The 24,402-nt window shown below is 55.0% G+C and overlaps 4 protein-coding genes across 5 annotated transcripts; 3 read left to right on the top strand and 1 right to left on the bottom strand.

The window, feature by feature from the left end:
- The first annotated feature begins 4,755 nt into the window (after positions 1-4,755).
- On the top strand, positions 4,756-8,872 carry JDV02_001893 (uncharacterized protein). Of its 2 annotated transcripts, XM_047982867.1 has the most exons (2): positions 4,756-5,587; positions 5,650-8,872. In XM_047982867.1, exon 2 carries the CDS (start codon positions 5,661-5,663, stop codon positions 8,244-8,246), a length of 2,586 nt encoding a protein of 861 aa, XP_047838836.1. In that variant the 5' UTR covers positions 4,756-5,587; positions 5,650-5,660; the 3' UTR covers positions 8,247-8,872. The 2 variants fall into 2 exon arrangements, with proteins under 2 accessions (XP_047838836.1, XP_047838835.1); XM_047982866.1 differs by having other exon boundaries at positions 4,756-8,872.
- A 6,420-nt stretch (positions 8,873-15,292) lies between these two features.
- JDV02_001892 (uncharacterized protein) lies at positions 15,293-15,562 on the top strand (the record flags this gene model as incomplete). The annotated part of the gene is made up of 1 exon (XM_047982865.1): positions 15,293-15,562. The coding sequence occupies one exon, from the start codon at positions 15,293-15,295 to the stop codon at positions 15,560-15,562; it is 270 nt and encodes an 89-aa protein (XP_047838834.1).
- Positions 15,563-15,932: 370 nt separating this feature from the next.
- JDV02_001891 (uncharacterized protein) lies at positions 15,933-16,628 on the bottom strand (the record flags this gene model as incomplete). The annotated part of the gene is made up of 1 exon (XM_047982864.1): positions 15,933-16,628. The coding sequence occupies one exon, from the start codon at positions 16,626-16,628 to the stop codon at positions 15,933-15,935; it is 696 nt and encodes a 231-aa protein (XP_047838833.1).
- Positions 16,629-19,511: 2,883 nt separating this feature from the next.
- Positions 19,512-24,370, top strand: JDV02_010842 (uncharacterized protein). The gene has a single exon (XM_047992580.1). It carries the CDS (start codon positions 20,246-20,248, stop codon positions 24,074-24,076), a length of 3,831 nt encoding a protein of 1,276 aa, XP_047838832.1. The 5' UTR covers positions 19,512-20,245; the 3' UTR covers positions 24,077-24,370.
- Positions 24,371-24,402: the final 32 nt, after the last annotated feature.

Here is a 24,402-nt window from a genome sequence, read left to right as displayed (position 1 = left end):
CTGAGTGCACCGAGCTCCCTTCCATCGTCGGCTCATTGGTCGCGTTGCCAGAGTTTTGTATGCTCTTGCAACCAAAGACAGTGTGCTGGCCCTCCGGCAAGGTATTCCCAAGGCCCTGGCAAGAATACGACTCGTCGGCAAGTGAGAGTGCCCAGTGGTGTAACAGTGCGTTAAGGTCTCCCCATCATGCAGGCTTGGCGGTAGAGTTACGCGTGCTTCTTGGGCGAGGCGATCGGTCGCGGGCAAGAGTCATGATCTGCCTCAGAACGCACCTAGGCGTCATCAGCGAAGTGGACTTCGAAGGAGGTGGATGGGATGAGGTAGTCTCCAGGGCGTAGGCTCGCCATGGGCGCCGGTATATCGGGGAGGGGCTGGCCTGCGGGTGGCTCAATGCATTATCGCAGGCACTCCCGTTCTTGTTGCGTTTGGTCTTGGTGCGGCTTGAATGGCCGTGAAGTTGGAAGAGTACCGCTTGTTGGCGACCCTGTGAGAGCTCTGACCGGTCCTGACCATGCCTTAACGATGCCGTGAGCTTGACGGCTGTTCTGCGGCCTTTCCCACAGGAGTACAACAGCTCGGCTAAGAGCTGTAACGATGTCGCGCCGTATCCGATGCGGCCATGGGCGTAGTCTTTCACTCTAAGCGGCCTGCATCTCCGCGATCTCAGTGACGTCTGGAGTGGCGGCGATACAATGACACGGTGGCTGTACCGCGTCTAGTGTGAGTAGAAACCGCCCACCAGATTTGTCACAGGTTATGACACGGCGCGACAGTCCACTGGGAGCCTGAGGTGCGGCCTTGGGAACCAGTTGCACGTTACCACGACTCTTTCTGAGGTTCAGACCCGTGCGGCTGCCACGCCGGCACAGCCGCCAGCAAGCTTCTGCCATATGATATTCGGTATTTCATCGCACGCGTATCGCTGGCGAAAGGCATTTGCTCCTCGGATCGCACGTCCATCACGAAAGCTGGGTTCGGACACTCTGTGGTCTCTTCCTTGACAACGCCTGCGCCCGTCAGTATCATCTGCTCTCATCCCGTCCGAACAAACCACTTAGGCTTGTCTCGGGGCCTCTCGAGGGCCAGGAATGCTTCAACTCCTCTTGGGCCACCTCGCGCGGCGACTGCACAAAGTCAGACTGGCTCGACGGTGTCCTGTTATCGCCAGAACGTTTTTGTCTCTTCATTTAATTAAGGGAGAGGGAAGGGGATAGAAAGGGTGGTCATCTCTCTTGCAACTTGTTCAGTTCGCTAACGATGCGCAGACTGTTGCCCAGCCTGAGGTGATACTGCTGGGCAACGGAATGACAACCTTCGCAACAACCGAGAGATCTGGGGGCCACGGGGGTACCTGTTATTTTCAGTGAGCAACCCCCCGGGTGGTCAAAAGTTCCGATCGGAGCCAATAGGCGTTCAATAAGATCGTCTCTACCGGTCGACCCTGAGGGTACACAGATTACGCACATATCAAGCTGGCCATAAACTGATTCCTGGTTTTTGTTATGGGAGGCTGGGTAGTGGCACCGACCGACCCCGCCTTTGCCCAAGTGATGATTAGTCAGCCTAACTCTTACCTGTAAACATTCTGGTCTTTGAATAGCTGTTGGCTGGCAATCCGGTCGCATTTTTTTACCTGCGAGGTGCATCTTCGCTCTAACAGCACACGAGGCGAACAGGGTGAATTTCCTCCGCCGAAGACAGCTTTGAGGCCGCCGCACTGAAGTCTGACGTCCCCGACTTAAGCTGCGAGATAGTCTGCTCAAGTACGGCTGCGACCCCACGCGAGACGATAGCTACCGACTGCAGGGCGTCCAGCTCATCTAACTAAGGAGTTCTTCCACTGCCGTTCCTCGCGATACTAGGAACGCCTCCTCTGGGTTCGGGCCCGAAGGCTCGGTCCTCGCGGGATCTTGAACGTCCTCGACACCGATGTCGATGACAGCGTCAAAAAGGCTCACTGAGTGCCAGCCAGCATACGGATGATCAACGTGGTGGAGCTCTAAAGAGCACCCAAAGCCTAAGAATCAGTCACGTTACTGACCACAATTTTGGATGCAGTCGACGAGCCCTGGAAGCTCGATATCCCAGTGACACACTTTGACCAGGCAGAACGAAGAAATACCGAACCGTGTTAACTTGCAGTCACCATCCATACCGCCGTGCTCAGGCAGCAAAGGGCTTCTGACGAACACTGGGGCATATGGCGTGTCGCTACAACGTGGTCGGCCTGAAAGGGCGAGGCCTGGGTTATGTATCGGTGGGAACTAAATTTAGAATGGAGTGGACGCTTGGGCTGTGAGATGTGATAAGGTAGCTGGATCTTCCGTGCAGCCACTGCACAAGTCGACCTGCTATGTACTGTAAGTCGCAGGCCAAAAAAGAGGGAAATCCGCACAGGGACTTTCATGTTTCAAATAGTACGGCCAACTACGTATAGTACAGTATGCAGTACCAGCAACATGATTAGAGGACTAGGGGCTGTGTAGTCGTACTTGCGCAATGGGTCCAGCTGGCTGGATTGCGGCTGTGATCGTTTGCCTTGCTGTACGTAGAATCAGGATCTTGTGTTCAGGGTCATTGGACATGGGTGATCGGCAGCGGTTCCTGTGTGATCGACCGATGGTGGCGTCATGAAGCCGGTCATGTCAGCCTTGTAAGAGTGGGCTGGTGGAGAAGGCCAGACCCAGACAAAGGCAGCACGTGTGCCAAATAAAGAGGCGACATGTCATATATGTAAGCGCCTGGACGTCTACGCCGCGTATTCGGTCAGTTTCCGACAGCGGTTGCGGCGTTAACTGCCAAATGAAATCCATGGTTTAGGGTTGCATTTCCATTCACGTCGCTTGTTTCACTGCAGGAGCAAGCCCCCAGATGTGACGAGTTTGACAGCTGTGGGCCATGCCCAAGCCTTTCTGGGACTAGACGCTCATCGTCACACCCTCCTCTTGGCGGGGGCGAATCCTATTGGCTCCCATCAGGTGTTGGCCAACCAATAATACTCTCGAGACGGTCGATGATATGATGCGAACGGGCCGAAGAAGGTCCGTCCCGCTGGGCGGCCAGCGGGTATCAGACAATCTTTTAGCCAGGTAGCCAGCCCTGTTTCTCTCATCGGCCGTGAAGTTCACGTCTGTGTTTATAGGTATTTCCAAATCATCAAGATCGAAGATGCCCAAGTCATTGTCGCTGGTAGCCTCACTCTTCGTTCCGCTGCCCTCTTGGCTCCGATGATGACTGGCTGGTCTTATCACCTGCACTGTTTAATACCCAAGAATCGCTAGCCATGCTTTTCGGCGATACCACTCACTCTTCTCTCCATGCTTAACAGTATCTTAATGATCTCCTGCTGGTTGTCGCAGATCCATTTCAGCTGGCCATTAACTACGATAATTCTGTCCCCATTTCCCTGGCTGGAGGATGGAGGAGCCTGCTTTATAGGCATGAATGCAAACTTACAGCTCCAGCTTGTGCAGGGGACAGTGTATGGTCTTGTGTCCATGTGAGCCTCGCAAGTGGCTTGGGACCTCTCCACCCCAATACACCAAGATGGGGTCGCTTGCTGCGCAGGCGATGCCATGACAGCCCCAACAACTTTTTTGACCTCGACAGTAGGGTTAATAAAGAGCGACAGATCCGGGACATGTTCGACGAAGACGACGGACTAACCGGGCGGGACCTTACTCAACGCGATACCTGCAATGCTATAAATATCATATCTTATTGCTGTCCGTGAGCTCTCGATATGCCGTGAAGGCCTCTCTAGCGGGGATTGCAATTATGGTTTCCCCACTTGACCGTGGAGAGATCATATCACAGCGGTGGGAGCTTGTGGATGAGAGGGGGAAGGTATACAATTGGAGTTCCGATGGTGGTTGGTTCGACGGCCCCCCCCCCAGAGGCGAGGGCATGGAGGAAACAGAGTACGATGGGATTATGGATAAGCGAACGCGAGGGAATGAACTTTGGAGATAAGCTCGACTGTTACCGTGGCTCCGATTGTGAAATCCGGCCCACTCTTGCCATTAGAAAATAACGTATCCTCCTCAGCAAGTTTGTCGACAGGAGGAGATAGGCTACAGACTAACCGTAGAGCTCTGTCCTCAGTACATGTCAAGCGTTGCAGATCCAGCCATCTCCTGATTCACGACAGCTGGAACCCTGCGAAACCATTCTTGCCGTCTTGACAGCTATAAGGCTCGCTCCAGTGTCATGTGGAACTGTCTCAAGATCGGGAACATTTACAGGACAGAGTTTGGTGATTAGTCATCATTAGAACAGACATCGAGGCAGCTAAACAGCTGAACAAGGTATCGTTGAAAGCAGAAAACGCCCTCCATACCGTCTATTGGTGTCAATGATAGATTGACGCCAATGTGCAATTAAAACGGCGCTAAAATATGCGGGAATCGGATACAAGGATAATTGGTTAGTGGTGGCTGGGCGTAGGGTAGAGCATCGACTCCCCCGCCCGGGCTGAATCCACAAGAACTTCAGGTTCAAGCAATAGAATCAACAGTTCTGGCTCCATCGTTGACTACAGAAACCCCCTCGTGATTCGAGCGCTGCGTCGTGAATCCATCAGTCAATGCTTGTAATTCACCTACCCTTGGGGTCGGGGGCTGTGGAGACTGGTCTTGGTGTCCTATTAGTTTTGACCTGACCTGCGGAACACCCCTGGGGTTGTCCGAGGAGAATAACAGGTACCCCCACAGGCCCCAGGCCGCCCGCCCTCCCCTTTCCCCCTCCACCTCGGCCAAAACGGAATGCGAGCGCATGTCAACGGTCTGAATGATATCACGTGCAAAGAGTTCTCCGTGGGGAGATTTCGTCCTCCCCACGGAGACCTCTACCCAGGCAGAGCTGGCAATACCGAAAATGGCTTCCTACAATCGACGCGCCCAGCTCCCCACGGAGCCCTCGACCCAGGCAGAGCTGGCAATACCGAAAATGGCTTCCTGCAATCGAGGCGCTCGCTGTCCCTGTACCACCTCGAGCCGTGGTCCTCCACCTGGCGCTAGTGAACCGAGACATGCGTGCGACACCTCACCTCCTAGGCTATGGCAGAGTCCGAAATCCGCCTTTTGGGCATCGTTCGGGTTCCACTGGGCCGGCTCGAATTCGTTGACGGCGTCGGAGAGCGATTATACGACAGGAATCACACTGATCGCCTCAAAAAGTTGTTCAAAAGAACTTCTATTGAAGATGCTAGTCACGAACATTGGATTGACGGCTACATTGACGACACCGAGGTTCCGTCTGTCCTGAGAAAGTTAGGTCTGTCGCAACGGGAACTCGTACAGTCAAACGGAGACGGGATATATCCTGCTTTAGATGACCAATTCGTGAGTTATACCCAAGGTCGACACCGAATCCTAGCAGCGAGCGATACTGTGGCACATTGGACCGTGTGTTTGTATTCCATAGATCTACCTCGCATCCGGGAGAATTCGACGGTCAAAACTCGAACCGAACGGTACCAGCACGAAAAGGCCGACTCGGATGGGCGCATATATCATAAGCTCCGAGAGTGTATTGGCCATGACCTGGAGTACTTCAAATGGTATCAACGACTGAGCGAGAACAAACAGTATGTCTTTGATTCAATCAGTCAGCGCCGAGACATCGCCTCAGCTCTTGACGACCTCAAAGTATTTCGTGGCATGACGGAGTTCCTATATCTCGGCAGCTGGAAAAAGATTTTCACTTCTCGCCTAGACGAAGAATGTCTCGCTGGTCTCCGGCATATCTACACAGAGTGGTCAAACCTTACCTGTGGCGATCGAGATATACAATGGACACTTGACAAAGAAACGGTGGTGCTATTGGAAGGCTGCACTCCTGCCGCCAGTCCCTTAGATCGCCGGGCAATCCGAGAGGGCTTTGGCACCAACCAGGCACTTGTTGGTGTGACCGACGTGCAAAGAAGACGCGAGATAGAGCGGCGAGCGCTGGCTGCCCCGGGCATGATACCCGGCTTAAGATTACTGCAACAGAACATGATCTATCTAGGCATCGCTGCTGAAATTTTATGGTCCCATGTCATCCCAAAGGATGCTAGAACGGCGAAGCGAAATCTGAGGAAAACCTTGCGGGCGACATTGCGCGGCCACTGGGTCGAGACAGCACCGTATGTCGAGATCCACGAAGGGGTGTTTCGGCCCGCACGAGGCCCGCCCTCTTTTGACCTTGCCTATACTCAGCTCGTGTTGGCCGCTCTTCGTCAATTTCCTTATTTGAGCTTCGAAAGGCCCAAGACCGAAGGTGGACCAAAGCCGCTCATGTCATTTGATCCCAAGTGTGTAGCTCTCCTTCATAGGCGAGCGAAGCTCCTAGGGTTCCGCAGCTCGGCCATAGACGCGGGCGCTGCCCGGCAATCGTCACCATTCCAACCGCAGTCCTGGACAGTTGATCTAGAGGTCGACGCATTCAACGAGTCCGGATCTCACCAACGTGCAGAGTGTCAGTGGGGCAAGCCCTGCACAGATGTTTATCGGACCATCCAGACGTCGGCTTTTCTTCCGACCATGCATCGCGCGCCCGAGGATCAAATGGACGTGCTCTATGGGCTGCGGGCCATGCTCCGAGCTTGCTTCGTTCCCTGCAGATATGAACTTGATCTCGGGCGTCCAATGCTGTTCATCAATGAAAATCGACCAACCCAGCATGTTACTGCGGATGCGGCACCAAACAGTCCCCAGCGTCAGCTTTGCCGGAGCTGTTTGCGATATCTCGAGGAATGGACCGACGGGGTCTACGATGGCAATTTAGGCCAGACAATGGCACCCTTCTCAGCTTCCGCAGTGGACGTGCACGATGACTCGCTGCCTCCAGACGACCTCGCTAGTGAGGGGCTCATCTCCCATCGTAGCATGCCAGAGGAGCTCAACCATGATCAACCACAGAATCCTTTCGCATTTGCTGCCCGAGTCAATCAGACTATCCTGTCGGATAGCTCGGTTTACTCGCGTGGGCCGGACACCGATATAGCTAACATGTCCGCGTCGTCCCTTGAGCATCGTTTAGGTGATAGCCCCTTGAGTCTCCCAATTCATCTACTGCAATTCTCCTCCCCGGATACCTCGCCACACCCGGATTCTTCCAGCCCTGTTGCCCAACAATGCTTCCCTGCTGGACAAACATCGCTTGACGCGGCCGGTCGCATGCCACCATTGCCCGATGCGAGGGATCGACAACGTCAATGCGATGCAAAGGATCGTTCAGGACACGGGTCACTGTCGACCAAAGGAAAGGGTAAATTGTCACCCCGACGTTCCGCACGGCCTCGTTCTCCGATCCTGGGCACCAGGCCCCCTTCTGCGTCCTGCCGAGTCACCAAGCTGTGCCAGTCCCATCAACGACCCCATATATTACAACCGGTGAGAGGACTTGCACCAAATTCGAAGCGGCGTGATGCAACTAGTCACGGCAGTAGCCCGTCGCATTCTGCCGACAGTTCTCCGCTGGCTGCCAGTCCTGTGCGGCCCCGTTCAAAGGTCCCTTCCACAAGGCCCCATTCCCCGACCTCCCGAGTCACCAAGCGTTCCCGGAACCGTCAAGTAGCAGACAGAAGTCATACAATCGAGAGACTTTCTCCAGACCTCCTTGCACAGTCTACGAGCAATCACTGCAGTAGTACGTCGCAGCCTAACAACGGATCTGAACGACCCCGTTCTGAAATCCCCCCCACCCGCTCCCCTTCTGCGCACTCCAGAGCCACCAAGCTTCCCGGGTACTATGAACGACCAGACGGACTACGAAGGTTCAAAAAGCATTCTCCACGTGCCGTTGCACAATTTCCGAGGCGTGGTTCGACTGATTTCCGCCGTAGCCCATCGCAGCCTGCCAGCGAATCTTCGTTGATAGCTAGTCCGGTACGACCCCGTTCTGAGGTCCCTATTGCCGTGTCTTCATCTGCGTCGCCCCGATTCACGAAGCGCTCCCGGTCCCATCAACGATTCGACGGACTGCAAGCGAACGGAGGGGTTTCTCCAGGCACTTTCGCCCATTCTGAGTCGGGTGCTACAACTGGTTGCTGGAGTTGGTCAAGTTCTGCCACCAGGTCTACGCCACCGCACTTTTCGTCCGGTCAGTGGGAGCGGAGACCGTCTGGCTACCCGAGAGACATGGCAAATGCTCCCCTCTATCGCCATGGATCGCCGCCGAGGGAGGCTTACGGCCAGCTATCAGGAACGCAAGGCTTTGAGGATAGCGAAGAAGATTTCGTGTCTGTCAATTTGAATGAGTGACCTGGCTATCGCTAGCTGGCTTACGACCGGCAAACGGAAGTTGCCGTGCATCTCAAGGTACCAAAGGGGCGACGCAGCACGTCGTGCCGGCCGCGGCTCTGTAAATAGCGTCATGTGCTTCCCTGTGGTAATGGACAAGCGTGTTGAACTATGAGCCCCAATCCTGTAGGCTGTATGTCTCGACTCGTTCCCCCCCGCCTCAGCGCTGCCGGCCGCATGAAGAGACATCTTTACAAGCTCCGCGTCCGTGTATGCCGCGGCCACGACAACATATGACCATCCGCTGAAATACTAGGCAGCGGACAACCTGTTCGCCGCGGCTATGTTCTCAATCCGCTGTCCTGGGAAACTGCGAGTTGGCCCCACGGCAGCAGAGAGCACGCCGTAGCCGAAGAGGAATCTTCTCTGCTTGGCAGCCCATGCAGCAGTAGCCTTCACTGCCCTTGTGAAGTGCTTGCCAATCAGTAGATGCTGGGGAGTCGCGACTCGACCCTAGAGCTGTCGCAATCCAGCCCCTCACTTCTTGCCGCCCAGATACCTCTTCGCGGCTTCCTATTGGACTTCGCCAGTTCGACCAGAAAGCTGGGTCCCTTGTTCACGAAGAGCATTGCATATTTCAGTTGCTCGTCGTGTTGGTCGGCCACTTCTTGCGAGGCCTAGTGGGCATGGGCTTGCTCCAGGGTGTGAATTAGGAGAGAATGGGGGGTGCCTAGGGAGACCACGGGCAACATTGGGAGGGTGAGTCACAGAGCCGTGCTGATGGGTAGTAGATTGAATGAACCAACAGCCCAGAACGAGCGGAAGGGTCTAGGAGCGCATGCCCACCTCCTTCTGTCCCAGGCGGCTCCTTCGAAGTCATGGAAACCAACTGCCCATCCTTGTGCGCGCTGCTGGATCCTTCTCTCGGCGTGCTGTACAGTACTTCCAGGGTCCGGCTGGTGACCTGCCAAGAGTCCCGTAGCACTTAACCTTGCGGTAGGATAACTAGAGTACTATACGTGCTGTGCACTATCGTAGGGCGCCACAGTCTTCGGAATGACACCGTCCTGCGCGTGCGGGGTATTGAGCGTGTGTTCCACCAAAAGGCGCCTCAGCAAGCGGGCTCTAACCTCGCCGGCGGCCGCTCTGAGACTGTGTCGAAAGGAATCTACTGCAGCTTTGTCGGCCTGGTACTGTTTTCGTCGCGGGCGTTCCACGGCTGACGCCACATAACTGCCCTCCGCAACAACTTCACGCCGCTGCCGACGCCAGCTGCTGGACCGCCGTCGCTTATGGTTTGGACAGGCGACTACGGAGGCCGAAAGAGCGCACTGGCGCAAAACTGCCCCTGCACATTGCGGGCAGGGTGTTTCTGAGTTTTGCGCCAGTGACCTCTATAGGCTGCCGTAGGCGACAGGTCCTATCCAACTCTTCCACCGAGCGATGTGTTGTCACTTCGTCAATGAGCGATCCTGGGGGTCTCGCGGGAAGCAAATTCTTAATGTGAGTATCCTCTCCTCTCGTCTCTTTCGTTGCGTAACGCCCGTCTCATGCTTCCCACCCAGACTCGGCAGGTCGCCCTCTCATCGGGGCCAGCGACACCATACTCGCTCGCCGCTGCGCAAGGGGTTGTCGAGCCCTCTACTTCAATCTCGCACACTCGTCTCGGCTCTCGCTCTATCAGCCATCCCACCGACGCGACACACAGCTGGAGCCGTGCCCATGTGCAACCACGCGACCCGCAAGGCCGATCGCAATCAACGTCGTCAGTCAGCGCCCGAAATCCGAACCCAAGCGACCTACAACACTGTCCTTCCACAACTCAGACTTTGGCCACAAGGCCAGGTCCCGTGTTGGGCGACTTTACCTACGTCCCTTGCGAGCAAATTGGTCTCGCACGAAACCATAGGTTGTCATGCCTGCCTCGTTTGAGAACAACTTTGACCACACAGTTACGAGCCTCGCAACACTCCAAGACGCTTCGGTTCTGCAACCGTGGAGCGCGTATTTGAAGGCGTTGGAGGCAGCGAACATGGAGTGCTCGGCCTTGTTACGACACTGACAATGGCAGGCCTGTTGAGCAGTCTGCATGCTGACCGCGGCTTGCCCTTCTGGCTCGCCCTGCCTGACCTAGTGGCTGGGCGCGGCCTTGTGGCAGATATCATGGATCGCGGTTCGAGCCACAAAGATCATGTTTGGCTATATGCACCAGCTAGTCCTGAACCTGGGTTGTGCGGCGGGACTCCTAGCCGTTGCCAATCTCAACGACTTCCGACTATTAGCAGGTCGCGGTGGTCTCCAGCTGAGACAAGCAGGTTGGTCCACTGTCGTCGCTGACTGTGGCGAGCTTGCTTGCGGAAGACCGCAGCAAATACCCCGGAGGCCCTCGCGGACGCACTAGCTGTATGGGCGGGTATTCTTTCTGCTTGCAGACAGACTCGGCGGCATCAAAGCCCCTGCCACTGCCACTGCAAGGATACTGCGATTCTCACACCTTGTTGACTCCATCGTGACGCCGGCACTGTTGGTCCTTCGTCGAAAGAAGACCTGTTCCGAAGATGCCTTCTCGCATCACGTCACCATCGAACTCCTATGCGCGCTTCGCGAGGCCCAGGCCTCGCTCGAACAAGGATCAACTAATACACGCCCATGCTGGAGGTTCAGGTGATATGTCGTCTACCTGCAGGAGAGCACCTGAACGCAGTTATGCACACTCTGCTGGATCACGAAGTTCAGCTCTACTGGAACCCGCCAAACGGAAGTATCCCAGCATGTGCGATCGATAGTCCTGGATTAATGCGGCAAAATTCGACGAGCCTCTCGCATGGGCACTGCCCATGAACACATCACAAAACACGCTAATCCAGGTTCACATAGACAACATATCTGCTCCGGGAGAGACAGAACAGATTAGAAGTTCTTCGCGTACTGACTTGATGGCAGAGGCATGCGAATTTGCCAGCAGCGGTTGAACACATCTCTGCCGACTTCGGAAATGAGGTCGCGGACTTTAGGGAGAAGAGCTTAGGAAAACTGCGGAGAAGCGCGTGGATCACAGCACACAGCCAGTGGCGACTGAACTTCACATCGACATGGAACCGGCGTTGTCAGCTTCACAGTTCAGTGAATTGACGGTGAACTTGAGGAACTTGGTAGGTGGGAGGACATTCTAAACAATGGAAATAAACGCGACGCAAACGTCACTGACAAATTTGCGCAGAGGTGCCCTGCGCCTCACGGCTGAACTGTTCTTATCAGTGCTGCCGAACATACGTGTCGCCCCCCGGTGATCTAGTCACCATCCGCCGCCGCTTACTGTCCTGCTTCTTCTTCCTCGAGCCACGTTCCATCTCATCTGGAGCCTTCCTCCTCATGGAGCTGCCGTCATGTGTACCACACAACCATGGCTGTCGGTTTATCGGCACTTTATCGACCATCCTGGCCTCCGGGCCTCGTCGATCCAGGCCCGGCTCAGGGGTGCTTGGCCAAGAACAACCTATACGTGGCTCCGATGTGCGGTGTGTATTAGCTGTTGAGGGTCCTGGACCAGCATTGCCCTGGATTGACTGAAGCACATCTGGCTCAGGGGTATGCTGCAATGACGGAACTGGCCGCTCACCAACTCTCCGCGGCGTATGGTTTGTCCACGTCTCCGTGGGTATACCGTAGGCCGGCATGGCCATTGTACCATTCACAGGAATAGCTCGATCAGATGCCTCGGGCGGACCATCTAGGATGGACGCGAGCATTTCCGCCACAAGGCGGTCGCCCTCACTAGACTCACACGTGCTTGGAGGTGTGGCCAGGCCACCGACGGAAGAAGAACCCGGTGACTCCCTCTGACGATCTGCCACCGTCTCGAGGTTGTCAGGCCCAAGCAAGTGCAAGAAGGGGACGTTCAATGTCTGGATGGCCTGATGCATCTCTGGCCAATCCTGGTTTGTATGGGACACATAGCCATGGGCGTTGCCACTGTCGGGGATGACAAAGATGGCCACTTTAGGGCTCTGCAGTCTGAATAAGGCGTTTCCCTTCTTGAAAAGGCCAGTAGTTCGCGTCTTTAAGGAACGTCTAGACATTTTAAAGAATAAGTTGCGACGCAATGTTGATCACGATTCGAATGTTTCTCATGATGAGGCTACGGATGCAATGCCCGGTTTGACAACTGCTTTATATCTTGACCGATGTAAATTTGACGTCGACAACGCGTTGCTATTAATAGTCTCCCGCACTTAAGGCCCTGATTAAGGACCTGACTCCTCCCAACGAGGCGGACGCCCACGGCCTTATTGGGTGAACAGTGCTGCTATATTTGGCAGGCGCCGTCGTCGCGCTGCGACGGTACAGCATACGAAGTCTGGGCTACAGCAAACTGAATTCTCATTGCGGATAACTACATCGCATCCTCCTGTTTTCTGGGGTAGTAACTGAGCAAGGGCGTGCGACTATCCAGCAGCACATGTCTGGGCTACTTAAGCGGTACTGGCTCTCTGTCCTCCTCCGACGTGGCGCAACCGCGAACGGTCATCATGGACGCGACAGAGGCGTATGCAATCACATGGCTATGCGCTTTCGCCATTTTGCTGGTCTACAACTGGCCGGAGCGCCTAATGAAGTCAATTCTTCGCCTCTTTGAACGAAGCGGCATCTTTCGGCGGGCGCGCAGCGTTTCGAGAGTTCCTTTTCGCACCTTGTACGTGTGGGACCATCAGCGGGTTACAGTCTGCCACTACGTCGTCTTGGGCAGCTATATCCTAGGCAACGGGCTGCTCTTCGTCCGGCCCGCATGGAGCGGTGGATTTCACATTGTCCAAGCCGGCTCAGAGGTACGACGACGAGCTGCGGTGGCAGCGAGCATCAACCTGGTGCCTGTTGTATTTGGTGGCAGAACATGTCTCTTCCTTGACTCGTTCAACATCTCTCTCCACCATTACTATTTTGCGCACCATTGGTTGGCCCGGCTGGCGACTGTCGAGATGACGATGCATGCAGCTCTTCACCTCAAGACCGGCATGGCATGGACAGCACAGGCAATCTGCGGCCTCATTGTACCCTGCCTTGCTTTCCATCACAGAAGCCCTCGGTGCACTAACTACAACGCTAGGTCATGATACTTCTGTTCCTACTTTCTGTAACATCCAGTTTGTGGGTTCGGCGACTTCACGGAGTCTTGTTCTCATTCGTTCACGTTTCGTTAGCGATGTCCGCCCTTCTTCTGTTGCTCTTTCACGTCTGGCTAGCTCGACCAGCAGGACAAGCACTAGAGGCCAAGATCCCTCTTACTGTTGCTGCAGCAACCTGGGCTTTCACAGCATTTTATCGTTGCATACGACTGCGAAGAGCACGTGCTAGTATTACCACTATTCAAGATGCCCCTAATTCTACGAGTTGGCGAAATCCCGGAGCAGCGCTTCTAGACGTCAGCCTTCACAGGGCGATTTCCGTATATCCTGGGGCATACTTCTACCTGTTCTTCGAACAGTCAGGTTGGCGGCAATATCGGGGCGAACCAATGATCTTATACGGCTGGGAAGCCGAGGACGAGACTCAGACTTGGCAACGGAACACCAAGTCGATGAATAAGCTCAGATTCCTGGTGCAAGGTCACGATCATCTGTCGTCAGCCTTGTCGAGGCGGGACATCGCAGTCGCCATAGACGGCCCCTACGGTCGGGACCCTCAGCTACACAAGTTCGACTCGGTAGTCCTCGCAGCTGATGGTATTGGGATACTGGCCGTTTTCCCTCTCACTGTGCAGTTGGCTGAGCGAAGTTGCTATGATCAATCGATCAAAGATGGCATGAAGAGACGGGACCCGTCGGAGCATCAGGAGCTGCTGTCAAGCATGCATCGAGATCGCACAAGAAAGGTCAATATCATCTGGGTCATGAGACAATCTTGCGAATTCAATTTAGTCACAGACAGGCTGAAGGAGCTGGCTGCGCTCGACCCCAAAAAGGTACGCGCATCGAGTAATCCCTCCGACAGTGTCACGTCGCGCTGACAACAGGGAGTCATTGGTTCACATCCTCATAGTTGAGCCCAACGACGAACCCGGGTCCAAACAATCGATGATTGACAGGATACCAGAGGAGTTCAGAAAGCACTGGGCTGTTCGGTCCTCTTGCGGGACGCTGGATGGAACACTTCGTCACTACATAGGTCATTACCTTGAAACATCACCTGGCGATTTTGCCGCAGCGGGTGAGCGATGTCCGCCCCAACACCACCCGGCTCCGCTGACTGGGCCAGCTTGCGGCACCGCTGTGTTTCGAGCCGCCGTTAACAGTGTTCTCATGCAACATCCACGACCCACGACATTCACAGAACTTGAGTACCAGCCTCGATACGCCGTTCCCACTGACAAGGGCAGAGAAAAGGCAGGGTTCCCGCCCTTTCGAAGTTTGGGAACGCGTAGCATAAGCGACCGCGATCATCGTCGACGACGTAACGTCGTGCTCAATCCATCCTTATCGCCGCAATTCGCAGATACGCCCGGAGACAACATATGGCGGGAAGATGAGGTTTGGCATTCACCACCTGGCCATCCGGCGTACCTCCACAGCGGTCTCAGACAGACCAGTTTGAAGGCTGATGTTGTACCAGACGGGGGAAGGTTCATAACGACACGAAATGTGCAGAGAACGGCTTATAAGGAGGATTTTGATATGCATGGCATACGGTGAGAATGCCGAGGTGTTAAGTTCGTGGCCCCATGCATATCGGATGCCATGATTTGCTCTTCAATCATTCAGGCAAGCAATAAAGCACATAGTAGTTATTACATACGGTACTACATTCCCCCAGTCCCCTGTCCGCCAACGAGCCACATCGCCCCCCTTCAAGATCGTCCGGAGAGGGCAGGGGGCAGGGCGGCACACACCAGGGGCTCTTGCATGCATGCTGGTTCTGCAAGCCTCCTGCGAATAGATGCGGCAGTTCATCTCAATCAATCGTCCGTCGCGTGGTCCCGATTTACACCGCGTGGCGGCCGGCCGGTCTCTCATCCCATGAATTGCGTGAGTACGTTGCTATACGCGCTGGACGAGCATTCAGTCAGGCTCGACATGGCTCCGGGATATGGCTCCAATGGATTGAGAGGCAAGATCCAGATTTCTTTCAAGAGGTACCAAATCACCGAGAACGCGATTCAGACGGTTTCCTTTCCAGTCGCTCAGGGTATCACTGTCCGAACCATCACCGACAAAATCAGCATGAACAAGAGGCAGAAATACACCTTCACAGAGATGGAGGGTTGCCGGTTCTGGATCTACACGGTGATCTCGGATTTTGAGAGTGGTGGTATGATTGACCCTTGTAGTGCAATGTCCGCCTAGGAGGCGGTATCGTACTACTGGCGATATCCCGAGGGGTGTGAGGTGAGGGCCGTAAAGCAAGGCTACTTCCGCAGTTGAGTCCTGTACAATCGAGTCAAGTAAACAAAATATAGACGTCAGTCTAGTTCGAGGACTCACTCTTCTTCCGTCGGAGAGTCCGATGTCTCGGAGTCTGGGGCTGCCTGCCGCCTTGACCTAGTGGCTTGTGCTTTGATGTTACACCGTTGTCCAGCTCCGAAACGCAGAAACTTAGACCTCACTACCCACAATAGTCGGCTTTCCTTCTCGTAGCGCCCAGTTGCAATCCATGTGAATAGATACCATCGAATGCGCGAGAGCACACCCCAGTTGTGTGGTAGCTTAAAGTTATTCATCGATGCGTATCAAAGCACAGCGGATAGAAACCTGCAAAGTCCCAGTCGAGCAGCCAAAGGCCTTGAGCCGGATCAACCACCATATTCCGCGGCGCAGGATCGTGGTGAGTGAAGACCAGCCTGCTCGATTGGAGGGTTGAAAGTTCTCTCTGTGACAAATGCTGATGGCAGTCCTTTTTCAGCTCTTGGCGGATAGATATAAAGTTGACCCAGAAGGCCAAAAAGGCCGAGATGTCGCTGGGCATTGCTCTCGCCGGCAGACCGAAATGGTCGTCCAACCAGAAAGACCTACACTGGCCGGTGACTAAAGAGCCGGCTGATTTCGAAGTGACAGACCTCATTTTGAGGATGAAGCGCCGCAGTTGCAGTGCCAGACGTAAAGACAGCCACCACCCTAGACTCGGCCAAGCCATTTGCAGCGTTGCCCCTTCAACGCGCTCCATGATCACAAATGCCGTGCCTTCGCATCGGACTGAGCGTACAACCCGCGGCACGCGAATCCCAAGTCTGTGTGCAGCTTCCACCGCCTCGAGTGTATCTTCAGCGGAGGCTGGATCGTAGGCTTTTGCCAGATAGCGATTCGATAGCCGGGCGATCCCGGGATGCTCCTCGAATCTAGGACTCTCGCGGATCAAAACTGCCAGCTCCGACTCGGGACCGTGCAAGATACAGTCATCGCGAGATGAGGCCATCGTGGGGGAAGAGGCCAAGTGAGAGCCTTACCCGACGTTTCGCTGACGGTGCTCGTGGAGGTTATCGGAGTGTGCCACTTTCGCAGATGATCGTTCGCGGACAGGGCTACTGACGCGAACAAGCTGGCGTGCTCGATTGATTTGGGCGTACATCCGCAAAGTTAAGACACAGGCAAGGACGCCGCTAATATATGTCGCTTGCTGAAAATGCGGCGGCCCGGCCCCGCGGCGAAAGCCTTGCAATGGACAGAGGCAGGCAGTGCCCTTGCCCGCAGTCGTTTGGTGCTCGAGTTTTGGCTGGGAGAGGGCGACTTCTTGGTCAGACGGCGGGCTTCCGCGCGTTCAGCGCCGGGCGACCTGTGATGGGCGACGTCGGCAACCTCTGTTGAGGAGTCGCTGCCCGCGTCATTTGGAGAAGTGATCGGTAAGTGGGCGCATGGTCACGTGCACGTGCACCATGAGTTGGCTCCGGATCAGACTGGAAAATGCATCTCATTGGCTTATCGCACAATACCCCGCAAGCCTAGGCACCAGCAGCACAGCCACACTTGCACGCGTCCTGTCGGCTGGAGTCTGCTAGCATAACGGCCGCAATAAGAGCCCGTTGATTGGATGACAGGAGGGAGGCAGTGGGGCCTGGCGAGACGATCCTCCCATTATTCTTCTCGCCATTGATTGTGCCGGCTCTGTTGAGAGGTCCGCCAGTCAGCCTCCCGCCAGAAGCCTTATCTCATATTTCATTGCTTCCCGGCCGTGCCATCACCTTCGAAAGCAGCTCAAAAGGGACTGATGGAAGCGTGGCAAATCAGCGCAGCAAGCTGACCCAAATTAGACGACGCCATCACTCTTGGACCAGGGTAGATACGTCTGGCTGGGATGTCATCTGAGCAAGTTGCGGCAGACCTGCCAGACCACTGCACGCGTTAAAGGTTCTCTTATGCGGACTTTCCGCTCGCGAAGAGCGGAAAACAGAGTCCAACTCAGCGGCATGGCTCACCAGCTGCTTCAAGTAGACTTGTCGAACCTGTTCCCACTTATTTACGCCAGCTTGGAGATGGTATCGGCCCACCTGGTTCATGCTCGGCATTGAAGGCCTCCCGTAAATGGAACGAGTCCCTCGATTTGACAGGGAGATTATGGGCTTCAATTTGCCGAAGCCCTCTGCAAGTAGCTTCGACAGATCCTTCTGTGCAAGGGTCGGATATCTCCCCCACCCACGGCGCGATTCACGCTTGTTCCCAGGCAAATATTGGGATGGCAATGCGAGTTGTAAAGTACAGCGAGGTGCCGTGGCTTTCTCGCCGCGCTCAGTCTTGAATGCGGCTTTGCGTTGGTGACGCTGGTTGATGGTTGAGTATCCGGTACTGCGCTGGCGAGGCATGGCTGCTAACGTGGGCAATTCTGTTTCGAATGTGTGGCAGATCCGGGGCACACAGTCCGGGGGGGAAGTCGACATATAAATAGGAGTCAGAAGAGGGCCAGAATAAAGCAATTGGACGTTGCAATGGCCGTGGTCCGGTGGACTTATAACCGAACCAATCATTTCACCAACAAGAGCGCTGCTCCCGTTTTAGAATTTGCTCGAGCGGGGCTGCTCTGCCTCCCTCCCCCTCGTCGCTCTCCCTCGTGCCTTTCCCGCCCCTCCTCTTCCCCTTTCCCTCCCTCCCTCCCTCCCCTCCCCTTCCACCTCGAACGACCCGTCCATGTGGTAGAAATAGCTGGCCTGGTCCGTATGCAGCCGTGCTACCGAACTTTTGCCGATCGCGCACGCGAAGTGGCGTGCGCCGGCCTCGAGCCTGGGCAGTGTCGAGTGTCAAAAAAAAAACATCATCACCAGCGAGTACGAAATTTTTGAAACAATAGCCATTTACCGAGCCGCAATACGCTCCAAAAGGTTAATTGGATAGCCAGGTGCCCGTCGTATAGCCCAAGTGCGACGCACGCACCATGGCGACCCCGTGGCCTGAGGACCAAACCTGGCCCGCCGACTACCGAGAGCACGCCGCGAAATTGAGCACCTACCTACAGGCAGCACTGAAGTCGATCAACGCAGACGGACCGCCCATCGACCTAACCAAAGTCAGATACTCAATCCTCGGGACGCTGTCCCTGATCGTCAAACTACAGGGTACAGCCGACCTGGGCCGCGTCCGAGAGGCGATCCGAGACATGCAGACCGAAGCAAAGGCCGCCGTCGAGAAGACCAACCGAGCCATGAACGACATCCGAGACGAACTCAAGAACACAAACAACATGACACAACAGACCATTGTAAGCATACAAGAGAACGCCAATACCGCCAGGGCCGCAAGTGTTGCGGCCAAGGAGGCAATGGAAGTCAGCAAGGCAACCATGAAAATGGTAAGAGATATGAAGCCAGCAGGAGCCGCACCGCAGAATACCCTCGTTCAGACGTACGCCACCATAGCTGCTAGGGGAGGGCTCGCTGCAAGCATGCACAACCCCGTGAATCACAGAGCACCGCCAGTCCAATCGCAACGTGAAGTTATCGTAAACATCCGAGACCCAGTCACCATCGCCAGCATCAGAGCGATGGGCCCACGTAGCCTAAAGGCGCACATAGACAGAGCTATCGAACAAAGCAGCAACGAGCACATCAACAAGATCAAAGTAGCCTCGTCGAATCAGTTGAAAAGTGGTGACCTCAGCATAAAGACCGCCACTAGCGCAGACATGGAAGCTCTTAGACAATTCGCAGAGGACTGGGAACAAAGGATCGGCAACGGCGCCACAGTGCGCATCTTGACCTACGGCGTACTAGCACACGGTATCCGCACTAGCTCCATGGATATGGAGCGTTTCGACGAAGTAAAGGACGGCCTTCTGCAGGACAACAAACCGTTCATTCCTAATGCAGAGATCAAATATATCGGATGGCTCACTAAGTCATCGCCCACAAAGTCGGCATCATCTGTGATCGTGGAATTCGCGAAAGCAGAGGACGCAAACAGAATCATCGACGAAGGACTGATTTGGCAGGGCGAGGTCTTCCAATGCGAACGATACGACAGACAGTGCCGTCTGAGACAGTGCTTCAGATGTCACAAATATGGCCACATAGGAACCCAGTGCAAGGCAACAACAGCATGCGGCTACTGCGCGCAAGATCACTCGACTCGAGAGTGTCCCACGAAAAGCGACGAAACTGTCCCCAGGAAGTGCGCCTCCTGCAGAGGCGACCACGAGGCCTGGAACAACCAGTGCCCGACAAGGAAGGAGGAATTGGCCAAGATCAAGGCCGCCTACAAGGCACGACCCAAATATCATCCAGAGATCCCAATGCTACGAATCCCAATGGACGACATCCAAGGTCAACCTAAGGAGGCGCCAAGGCTAGGGCGGCCACCCCTGGAGCCGCGACAATCCCAGGGCGCGAGACCGGGTCGCAGCAGGTCGCCAACAAAGAAGACGCAAAAGCGCCCGAATCCAACAAGCAGCCAGGGACGCAACGAAAATGCGGACCTATCCATTAACGTCAACACCGAGAACGCACGGCCAAGGCGAGCCGTGACGAAAACGCGACGGGCACTGGAGGCCCTCGACGTGAACATGCAGTGGACACAAGACAGCACCGAAATGGACGTTGACAACAGGGAATGATCACAGAAAAGACACTCACAATACTGCAGTATAACGTAAGAAAGTCCAAGGACACGGTCATGGCGACGCTGCTGAGAGACCCACGGATACGGGAGTACGACGTTCTGGCCATTCAGGAGCCATGGAGGAACCCATTTAGCGCGACGACACACCAGCCGGCCAAGGAGCTTTTCCACCTATGCTACCCATCTACCGAGGAAGGGGAGACGGCAAGAGTGTGTTTCTTCGTGAACAAACGCATCGACCACTCCACTTGGCACTTCCACGAAGTCAACAAGGATCTCTGCACTCTCGTACTAGAGACGCAGCAGGACGAAACCAACAAAATTGTCATCCACAATATATACAACCCCACCAGAGTTCAAGGAGATAGACGAAGCATACTACCTCAGCTCAAAGCCGAGCTTGAAGCAAGAAACACAGAAGAGCAGGTCATAGTGGGCGACTTCAACCTACACCACGAATGCTGGGGTGGAAGTGATATACAGAGACCAGATGTAGAGTCTCAGGAGCTGCTCGAAATTATGGATGAGTTCAGTCTGACCAGCCACCTACCCGCCGGCACAATCACATATGAGGAAGCCGAACGCCGCTCGACTATCGACCTCAGCCTCACGACAGTGGGGTTGGTCGATAGACTGATCAAGTGCGAGATAGACCAGGGGATTAGCCACGACTCGGATCATCTGCCCATCATCACGGCGCTAGATCTGACCGTCGTTCCGCTGCAGCCCAGGACGAGAATGATTTGGAAGGCAGTCGACGAGGCAACGTTTACGAAAACGCTGCGGCGACGGCTGCCACCACTACGAAGACCGCGAACAAAGACCGCACTGGACGCATACGTCGACGAAATTACCACTTCATTGCTTGCTGCAATTGATGAAAGTGTACCGCGAAGCCACCCAAGTAATAAGTCAAAAGCAGGCTGGGACGAAGAATGCAAGACCATTCTCGCAGAAACCAAGCGACTACGCCGTATATACAGCCGCTACCACGACGAAGCAAGCTGGGAGGCATACCGAATTGCGAGGAACGAAAAGAAGAGAGTCATCAGCAAGGCGTTGCGCAAGGCACACAGAGAAAGAGTAGAGCAGGCCGCAGAGTCCCCAGAGTCCTTGTGGCGCATAGCCAAATGGGCACGAACTAGACAAAGCCAAACACCCACAGTCACACCAGCACTGACGGACCCTACAACCGCCGCGACAGCGATCACGCCTAATGAGAAGGCCGACCTTCTCAGGAAGGCCCTCTTCCCCAAACCACCGGAAGCTAGCCTGGAAGACATCGACAATGCGGCATACGATAGCCAGATTCTGTTACCAAAAATATCTGAGCAAGAGGTCGACGATGCCATCCGTACCGCAGCCTCCTTCAAGGCACCGGGACCTGATGGCATCGTAAACCGAGCTCTACAGATAGCCGCACCCTGGATTAGGACCCATTTAACCCGGATTTACAACCAAAGCCTGGCGCTTGGATACTGCCCACAACACTTCAGGAACTCCACGACCGTTGTTCTACGAAAACCAGGGAAGGATAACTATACAGTGCCGAAGGCCTACCGGCCCATAGCGCTGCTGAACACCATCGGAAAGATCATGGACGCCATCATAGCTACAAGATTGAGTTACCTGGCTGAAACATACCAACTTCTCCCTGCAACTCATATGGGGGGCAGGAAGCTGAGATCGACAGAACATGCCCTCCATTTTGTTATTGACAAAATTTACGAGGCCTGGAACCAACGTGGCAAAGTGGCGAGCCTACTTCTGCTGGACGTCTCCGGGGCCTTTGATAACGTCTCACACAAACGGTTGCTGCACAATTTGCGAAAGAGGCGGGTCGACGAGAGAACAGTCCGCTGGATCGCAAGCTTCTTGAGAGAGAGACAAACAGAACTGTGCATCGACGGATTCCGCTCCGAACCGTATATACTCACGACAGGAGAGCCGCAAGGATCTCCACTCTCGCCAATCCTCTACCTGTTCTACAACGCAGACCTGTTGGACCGATGCAATCAAGCCGAGAACACGGCTGCGACGGGCTTCATCGACGACGTTGCTATATTGGCGTGGGCCGACACAACGGAAGAAACATGTGAGATGCTACAGACAGCACTTCAAAGAGCGGATGACTGGGCGTCAAGTCACGCGTCTATCTTCGCTCCAGACAAGTTTCAATTGACCCACTTCACGAGAGCAACGTCCAGAATCGACACGAGCAAGCCGGTGCAAACCAGGTGGGGCGAGATCAGGCCGAAACCAACATGTAAATACCTCGGATTAACAATGGACGCCTCACTGCGCTGGAAACAACACGTCGACGAAATAGAACGCAAAGTCTCAAACACGATTGCCGCGCTCACGAGCCTCGGGAATTCGGCCTGGGGAGTCAAGACCAGGGACATGCGTGTCATCTACCGAGGCGTAGCAGTACCACAGATGATGTATGCATGCTCAGCCTGGTCTAACGCAGGATGGGGCGGTAAGGGCTACACAAACAGGACCATAAAGAAACTGCAAAGTCTGCAAGGGAGGGCCGCTAGGGCCATAAGCGGCGCCTACAAGGCGACGTCACTACCTGCACTGGACGTCGAGATGCACCTTCTTCCAGTCGAAGAGCAGATTTGGAAACACAATGTCGAAGCTCTAGGACGCACAAATACTGGAGTGTGTCGGGTAGCCGATACAATGCAGACCTGTCGAAGAAAAGCTACGCCCAGAGAAGCAATCAGCCACGGCATACAAGCAAGGCATGGACCAGACATGGACAAACAGGAAAGGATCGAGCCGTTCGTTACGCCGCCATGGTGGCAAGGGCTGCGAGTCTACATTGAGGATACAGCAGAAAAGGCGCGCAAAATACATTTACACCTCATGAGAAGGGAGACAGCGGCTCTGCACATCTATACCGACGGTAGTGGCATCAACGGCAAGATCGGAGCCGCTGCGGTATGCCCAACAACGCAGCAAACACGTAGCTCATACATGGGAGACGAGGAGACCTCAACGGTATACGCGGGCGAGCTGCAAGGCATCTCGCTAGCACTGCAGATAGCACAGCAGGACAGAACGGCAGGTTACAGGCGAAGCAAAGTCCTCATCTACACAGACAACCAAGCAGCCATCCGGTCCTCAGCCAAGCCTAAGGGTAAGTCTGGGTCCTACTTGCTGAAACGCATTGCCACACAAACCATAGCACTACGAGAGCAAGGCCTGCCGGTCGAAATACGGTGGATCCCAGCGCACTCCGGGGTACAAGGCAACGAAGACGCAGACAAAGCGGCCAAAGAAGCCACTGGATGGCGCGAGAGGGGACCAGCGGGACCGCGCGCAGAGATGCCCGCAGATATCTACTCTCTTCATTCCACGTTGAAGACGTGGGCACACAAGGAAGCCAAAAGGACATGGGCGGCAAAGTGGGCGGCGGAGGAGCGAGGTAGAACCTCGTACCGCTACACACCCAAGCCAACCAAAAAGGTCCTGCAGCTACACGACGGGTTGAGCAAGCGCCAGAGTGCGCTTCTCGTCCAGATGCGAACAGAGAAGATAGGGCTCAACGACTTTCTCTTCAACCGAAGAGTACCGGACGCCACGGACGCCAGCTGCCCATGCTGGGAAGGACGACAAACGGTATCGCATGTCCTGCTGCGATGCCGCAAGTATCGACAACTCCGGCACCAGGAACTAGGCCACCTTCCAGGACGACACGACCTCCGGGACATATTGAACGAGCGCAAAGCAGCCGCGAAGGCCATCAAGTTCATGGAACTGACGGAGATCCTTGGGCAATTCAGGATCGCGTCCCAAACCAGACAAAGCTGAGCATTGGGGGGAGACTGTAGGTACACAGACCCAAGACATGAGGCATATCGCTTCGACAGAGCCTGCAAACATTGAGCATTAGAGAGAACCACGATCTGCAGGAGCGGCCAGGCAAATGTAGATTGAGGTTGAGGAGCAAAGCGGGAATTTTGGGGGCAGCTGGTCGGGGCTTTGTTTACATTGCACTGGCGAAGTGGGGCGGCTGGAGGTTAATCCGGTCGCGTCGGCTGCCTGCCAGACCCCGCTCACCGGGCATGGCTGCGCATTAAATTAGCGGCTACAACCGAGTAGGAATTCAGTTCAGTTCAGTTCAGTGTCGAGTGTCA

This window comes from Purpureocillium takamizusanense, chromosome 2 (assembly GCF_022605165.1).
Source record: "Purpureocillium takamizusanense chromosome 2, complete sequence".
Taxonomy (NCBI): domain Eukaryota; kingdom Fungi; phylum Ascomycota; class Sordariomycetes; order Hypocreales; family Ophiocordycipitaceae; genus Purpureocillium; species Purpureocillium takamizusanense.
The sequence above is the reverse complement of the archived record's forward strand: the minus strand, read 5'-3'. Positions and strand labels throughout refer to the sequence as shown.

Bases quoted from the DNA above. Each gene is read 5' to 3' on its own strand.
- JDV02_001893 (XM_047982866.1), top strand. From the start codon at position 5,058: ATGGCAGAGTCCGAAATCCGCCTTTTGGGCATCGTTCGGGTTCCACTG.
- JDV02_010842 (XM_047992580.1), top strand. From the start codon at position 20,246: ATGATCACAGAAAAGACACTCACAATACTGCAGTATAACGTAAGAAAG.